We start from the raw sequence: 7,500 nt of genomic DNA, 5'->3' as shown, positions 1-7,500 counted from the left end.
GTCTCCCGAATACCTCAACCTGACAGTCAGCAAAACAAAATCAATTAAAAAGAGACAACACACAATCTTTAGAAAATAAATGTTTAAAAAGAACTTTACAGGGGGTTTTAGGTTTTAGTTTTTTTTTTCACAGAGTGAGCAAACATTGCTGACAAGGCTGTTTCCTCTGAGGGGGAATAACGTTTCTGTTTTTGAGGGTTTGAAACAGTAGCAGATGGTATGGGGCTTTGCCTGGAGGCTCCTGTCCTGTCCTCACCTCCCCTCACTTCTCCTCTCCTCTCTTCTTCTCTTCTCTCATCACTTTCTCTCCCCTCTCTTCTCTTCCCATCTCCTCCCTTCCTCCTCTCTTCTCCAATCCTCTCCTCTCTTCTCTTGTACTGATGACAGTCTCCTCTTCTCCCTGTCGTCCTCTCTTCTCCTCTTCTCTCCTCCCATCTCATCTCTTCTCATCTCCTCTCCTCTCCTCTCTTCTCTTGTGCCGATGCCACAGTTGAATAGCACACTGCAGCCACAGCCACAGCAGCAGCAGCCTGGGAAACAATGGCTGCCGCACACATGTGCTAAGAAAACAATCATAGTGTTTCCTGTGCTGAATCAGGAGTCCCTGAAAAGCCCTCCACTGCCCAGTCACCCAGAGAGAAGAGAGAGATGTAGGGGAAAGGTGAAAGAAAAAGAGAGACAGAAATGTAGCGAGAAAAAGAGATGTGAGAACATGTGTGCGTGAGACAGAGATAGACTGAGAATATGAGAGAGAAAGATGGTGAAACAATGGAAGAGGAGAAAAAGAGAGGGGGAGAGAGAAAGACTAATGAGAGAGAGAATGGGGGAGGGTGAAAGAATGTCAATGGTTTGCAGTCTGCCAAATCACACCAGCTCCATGGTTCTCCATGAAGGAGTAACACCTGCACCAATTCACCGGCGTCAGAGAATACTGACCTCTGATCCCTGACCCTCTCCTGCTGCTCCCGGTCAGGGCAACATGATGGATAAAGCTAACCCAGGAGTCACTCAAGGCAAAGGGACTCGCATTACATTTCAAAATCACCTCACTGGATGAGTAATGATAACTAAAAAAATGACTTATGATAAAATGCGTACATAAGGGAGAGAAAAGTATATGACTAAGGCTTCTTCCCATAATCTCCCTAAATTTCATCTAAGACCGTGACCTGATGTCCTTGTTTACAGAAGTTGGGAAACATGCATGATGCATCATGCCAGTGATATCTTTCAAAAAAAGAGATTCTATATCTACTGATGGCGTTCATGCATTCCCAACCTGTTTTGGCAGGTTATCCTATCTTGATGTCACAAAACGTTTGCGATCATTCACAACATCTCTGTTGTAACACCCAGTCGAGAGTGGTACTTGGATTTTCCCCAAATGTCCTTAGCTAATTTGTTTGGCATTCCCTTCAAGCGCTCTGTGTTTAAACTTGAAACAGACACATGCACAGTATCGGGATCTCTCTCATAGAGCACTGTGGAGTTCAGAAACTGCCATGACCCCCCCCCCCCCCCCTCTGGACAGCAGCAGCTCTGAAAGACGGGCCTCCTTCTCTGAGTCTGTGATAAACATTATTGGGCCAGACATACTGAGTGTCTGTTCTGCATGCCTCAGTGACACGTCCTAAATATGCCCCCGCTAATCGGCCGTAGATCCCCCCTAACACACACACACACACACACACACACACACACACACAGAATCCTATGCAGGCCAGCACAGCGAGCATGCCTACAGGCCAGCAGCAACCCCCCATCACTAAAACAACAAAGAGAGAGAGAGAGAGAGAGAGAGAGAGAGAGAGAGAGAGAGAGAGAGAGAGAGAGAGAGAGAGAGAGGGGAACTCAGTAGGAAGATGATGGGGGAATGGACAGCACAGACTATAAGAAACTATAGCACAACGAATGCTTTAAAAAGAGGAATTTAACACATGGGACAGCAGGGAATCCTAAAGCTGAGAGAGGAGCACAGAGGGAAAGTAAAACAGATCTCTCAAAGAGAGAGAGAGAGAGATAGAGAGAGAGAGAGAGAGAGAGAGAGAGATAGAGATAGAGAGAGAGAGATAGAGAGAGAGAGATAGAGATAGAGATAGAGATAGAGATAGAGAGAGAGAGAGAGAGATAGAGAGAGAGAGAGAGAGAGAGAGATAGAGAGAGAGCGAGAGAGAGAGAGAGAGAGAGAGATAGAGAGAGAGAGAGAGAGAGTAAAACAAAACAAGACCAGGCAACATTGTTCCATCAAGGACACGCTTTCTAAAGATCCTGAAATCAGCGTTTCTTTTTTCTTCCTCCTTCTTTTCTCCATCCCCTCTCTCCTCTCTCCTCCTCTCTCCTCCTCTCTCCTCCCAGGGCCTCTCTGGCACCAGCTGAGCGCATGCCGGCGTGTCTAACCCCTCACAGTCCCCTGATAAATAGATCTGCAGGGAGAAGGGCCCTGGCCCTGAGACAGAGAGAGTGAAGTGGGGCAGGGGCAGGGCAGGGGCAGGGGCCGGGTAACAAGCATTAAATCACCCCATGGCATCGCACCACCGCCGCAAAATGAATGTGCCCATGGACCCTGGGAGAAAAGCCCCGGGGGATGGATGTCCCCAAAGAGGGGGGCCCACCGAGGGGCTGGAGGAGGCTGGCTGGCTGGGTCTATGGCATGGGGAGGGTGGTGGGGGGTACTGGGGGGGGGGGGGGGGGAACAGAAGCCAGACACTTTTACTGCCTGAGCCTCTCAGACTGGAGGGTAATGAGGAGGAACGGCAGACGCCGGCTCACTCCAGTGCCACTGGTGCTGCAGACAGGCACATGGAGGGGAGGAGCAGGGGGGGGTGGAGGTGGAGGTGAGGGGGGGGGGGGGGTTGAGGGGTGGGGGTGGTGTGCTAAACAAACAAGAGTGAGGGTCCCCCTTACTCAGCACAAGAGAGGTGGTCATGCAGACACACAGGAATCCACACACACACACACCTAAAACACACATACATGGACATAAACGTACACACACACACATTGGCAGTCCTATTCACCGAGTCCAGTTCCACTAACACCAAAAACAACAGGGAACTTTATCCAGAAAAGCAGTGACCAGAAAAGCCTGTCATTACAAATGACAAAAAAAGATCTACCGCACAGGCTGTAATATTCATAGAGGACACAACACAGTTTTTTGACATTCCAACCAATGACCACACAGCGTGTGGATCTCTCACCTGGCAGCCTCTCCTCTCGATCTCCGTGATGCACTTGTGGATGAGCAGCGGGACCATGAGTCCGGCCGCCTCCCTCTCGACCACCCTCCAGGCCTCCACGCCGAACACCTGGGGCTCTCGCTCGCCGTCGGCCCCCACCCCGCCACCGCCGCCCACGCCGTCCAGCGAGTTCTGCCACTGCTCGATGAGGCCCAGCTTGACGTAGATCATGCCGCGCGGCTCCAGCCGCACGGCCAGCTGGTGGGTGCGCGTGACGCGGAAGAGAGCGGGCAGCGCCACCGTGCCGTGGCAGCAGACGCGGTGGCGCCGCGGCGTCGCCTCCCAGCTGAACACCACCAGCTTGAGGTGCTGCGCGTTCTCCAGCTCGATGTTGAACGTGTGGTCCATGTCCAGGAAGGCCGTGCGGCAGGTGAGGAGGGCCGTGCGCGCCTTGTTGACCGAGTCCACCTGGATGGCGCAGTAGACGTCGCGCGAGTCCACGCGCGGCGGCTTCAGGTCCTCGGCGCCGTAGAAGTGCACACTCATCAGGCCCGACAGGTAGGTGGCGCACTTGGGCTGCTCGGCAAAGCTGTACGGCCGGAAGGCGTCGATGTCCAGCTCGCTACCGTGGAGCTTCGGGCTGACGCCTCCTCCCACGACGCCGCCACCTCCTCCTCCAACTCCTCCGCCACTGCTGCCACCTCCAGAGCCGTTCCCGTTCGCCTCTCTCTCCTTGGCCTTCCCGTTTTTCCCATCTGCGCCGGAGCCGTGCTTGCCGGACTTGGCCACCAGTTCCGGCGAGTCCCCATCACTCAGGTAGCCACCCTTGCTGGCTGACTTGGAGCCCCCACTGCTCTTCTTCTTGCTGGGCTGAGTGGACACACTGCTGTCCAGGTGGTAGCGGGAGATGACGTTCCCACTGGTGAAGACCCCTCCCGATTGGCCAACGCCCGGGGAGACCCTGGACGGCACTTGACCCGACTCTGTCCCTCCATTGGTTTTCGGAGAGTGTGCCCTTGATTCCGATTGGCTGCTGGCGTTGTTGTTGCTGCTGCTGCTGGTCCCTTTTACACTAAGCTTACGGCTGAGTTCTGGAAGCTTCTTCATCTTCATGGAGAGCTTCCGCACCGTCCGCGGTGACTTGATCTTGTCGGGGAAGGACCAGTTGAGTGAGCTCCCTTTCTTAGCAGGGTTGGGACTCGAGGGGGCGGAGAAGCCAGCATTGGACATGTCCGTATCTGTAGGTGAGAAGGAAACAGACAAAGGACATCATATTAAACAAATGAGAAATTCTTCAGAAAGACAAAGACTCAAAAAAAAGTTTTTAAGGTATCCAATGCAGTTTCTGGGTTTTTTATGCCACTGGGCTCCCCCTATAGCAGAGTAACCGAAGAGTATTTGTATTTCACACAAATGTCGTAAATACCACTCATGGCTAGCACCCTTCCCCCTGGACTCAGTACATGTGGATTTGTTTACAGACCGGCAAAGATAATCTTCAAAGTACCATGTCAACTGACAAGGTAATATTACAGGTTTCATACAAACAACAGTTGCACAATTGCCATGAACTCCCCCTCCCTCTCTCTCAACTCTCCCTCCTACCTCTTCTCTCTGTCTTGCCGTTCAACTCCCTCTTCTCCCCTTCTCTCTCTCGCCTTTTCTCTCTTTAGTATAACAATATAGAGTACCACTGATATACTCATTAATACTAACCATCATGACTTAATAATACTAACTCACTCTATATCTCTCTTTCTTCCCCCTTACCTCACTTGTGAGATAAACCTTTACCAGTCATCAGCCATCCTTGTGTTTGACCCTCATCACACCTGAAGTCCCATCCCTATGACTGACCTACCATCGCCTGCTGCGGTCCCCTTACCCGGACTCCTGGCCCGCGCATCGAAGTGACCCACTACTTGTCCTACGACAACTCCTAATCCCTATGGACAATTAATTCCCTACACTGAACTATTTGAACTTTCTGACACTAAATAGGATTAATACATTATCATACTGGATATGTAACCATACTACCTCTTTGTAACATATACCTCAGGTGGCTTTAAATACCATACAGACCTTACTGCCCTGTAACTGACCCTAGGCAGATGAGTCAGGCCCTTGAGTCGTGGATCTGCTCGAGGTTTCTTCCTATATGTATCAACGATTCTAGGGAGTTTTTCCTCGCCCCTGTTACTCATGGACTCTCTCTGAATGTTTTAACACTGTGTAAAGCACCATGAGACATGTGTAATGTTTTGGTGCTCTATAAGAGAAATTAAATTGAAATTGAAAAATTGAATAAAGCAATCTGTGATTCTTCGGGACAGAAAAGAGAGCAAGTTCCAAGGCTGGTTCTTAGTAGATGGGAAGGCTAGCGCTGGGGAATGCATAGTTCTCATTACAAGTTAGTTTACCATCAAAATTACCTTGAAGCTTTTATATCAAGGTTTAAAACTAGTTTGAGACAAACCAGAAGATCACCAAAACAAAACAACACAAGTGCAGCGCAAGAGACCAGTGCAGGTGCAGCTCTGTCAAATTGACTAACCTGAACTGACTGCCTTTTTATGGTTTCAACAGCTTGTAAATGGGCTGGGTTTCCCTGCTGAGAGGACCCTCATAATGTCTTTTATAACGTCCAAGAATGGGACAACTTCTGGTCAATTATGGGCAGATTTAATTAGGAATGTGGCTGCGAGCCTCGGTGGAAATCCCGCCTGTTCTCTTTCTCTCTTTCCTCCCTTTCTCTTTCATTCTTTCTCTCTCCCTCTCTCGCTCTTGCCACACCACTTCTGTGGCTCCCCTCCAAAACACTGGGAAAATCCATTATTCTCCCACCAGTCGGGAGCGAGGGGAAATGAAAACAAACCAAAAAAAAAAAAGCGGCATTAGCCTCCTTTTTCATGGCACAAGTCATTCTACCTGCCACAAGGGCGGATGTCACACGTCCGCGGCGGCACAGCTTTAAAGGTTAAAGGAGATTTGAGGGGGATCTCAGCAAATCCATTAAGAGTCCGCTCGGCCCCGGAGATGAACTAGTCAAGCGGCATGATGGACGGACGCCCGCACTCTTCCAGAAGGTTCTCCCTGAGTCACTGGCCTTTAGATAACCCCGGCCGGATCCATACGCCGCTGGCACAGAGGCCATATTCATTTCCCTCATAACAAACCTGCCCCTCACCCACCTACCCCCACCCCCACCTCCTCCCCCTTTTGTCCCCGCCTGAGGTTCAGCAGGCTAAAGTAATCCATCGCCGCTGCAGCGAACAGGGGTGGGGACACACAGTGTGAATGTGTATGTGTGTGTGTGTGTATGTGTATGTGTATGTGTGTGTGTGTGTGTGTGTGTGTGTGTGTGTGTGTGTGTGTGTGTGTGTGTGTGTGTGTGTGTGTGTGTGTTGTGTGTGTGTATGTGTGTACGTGTCTGTACATGAAATAGAGTGAGAGAGAAAAACCGAGAGATAGAGACAGAGAGAAAGAGGGAGAGAGACAGAAAGAAAGATAGAGAGGGAGAGAGTCTCTGTTTGTGTGTGTGTGTGTGTGTGTGTGTGTGTGTGTGTGTGTGTGTGTATGTGTGTGGCAAAGGATGGGGGGGCATGGCACAGGCACAGATTAGCTGATTATGGTGTAATTTGTCCAGGGAGAGAAGCACCCCACTGCTTACCCACTGGAAGCCTGTGCCCAAAACCCCACCGCCCTTCTACACCCCCCCCCCCCCACACCCGTCCTGTTCACACTCTGCCCCGTCACACATGCAGAGAGGAAAACATATGGGACTTTTACACAGTCGTTTCATCCACTCTAATCAGTGATCCATACAGGACGCGGAGGGTATCCAATATCATGTTGTGGTGATGGTTTGGGAGATTGTAAAGGCCAGAGTATAGTCATCCTTTCATTCCCAGCACATCACCATCCTTGATCCTCTTAATGAAAACAGAGGTGTTTATGTCCAGAGGTAAAGAGCTCTGCAAAGGTGCCTTTAATGAGGTATGACATGACACATTTGTTACCATTACACAACTGGACGAGTGGAAGGAACGCCAGAAGCGATTTCCTATTAAAGTCTCCCGACTGCTGACTGCCTGCTCGCCACCCAACTCTGCACCCCCCCCCCCCCCCTTCCTGCCCTCTCGGTTTGATCACATGACATGGGGGCTAACCCCGGAGAGGCTACAAAGTACCTCTGTTCCCTGCCTTCAGCTTCTCACTTGCACATAATTCCAGTTTTTGATCTGCAATTCCTTGGCATGGTTAAAACAAAGGAGTGATTCTGTTTGGCCTCTCTCTCTCTCTCTCTCTCTCTCTCCCT

At 50.6% G+C, this 7,500-nt stretch overlaps 1 protein-coding gene across 2 annotated transcripts in view; it reads right to left on the bottom strand.

Annotated features, from left to right (window-relative positions):
* Positions 1–7,500, bottom strand: part of syde2 (synapse defective 1, Rho GTPase, homolog 2 (C. elegans)) — a 46,213-nt gene that overhangs the window by 22,458 nt on the left and 16,255 nt on the right. For both annotated transcript variants that reach the window (XM_076278097.1, XM_076278098.1), the window contains exon 3: positions 3,201–4,417. In XM_076278097.1, the coding sequence (XP_076134212.1) occupies positions 3,201–4,417 (1,217 nt within the window). The remainder of the gene's footprint in view (positions 1–3,200; positions 4,418–7,500) is intronic.

This window comes from Alosa pseudoharengus, unplaced genomic scaffold (genome assembly GCF_046254945.1).
Source record: "Alosa pseudoharengus isolate Yale_2024_CS ecotype anadromous, Long Island Sound unplaced genomic scaffold, YU_APseudo_1.1 YU_APseudo_1.1_scf_11, whole genome shotgun sequence".
In the NCBI taxonomy this organism is placed as follows: domain Eukaryota; kingdom Metazoa; phylum Chordata; class Actinopteri; order Clupeiformes; family Clupeidae; genus Alosa; species Alosa pseudoharengus.
Note: the sequence above shows the minus strand (reverse complement) of the source record. Positions and strands in the feature narration are given on the sequence as shown.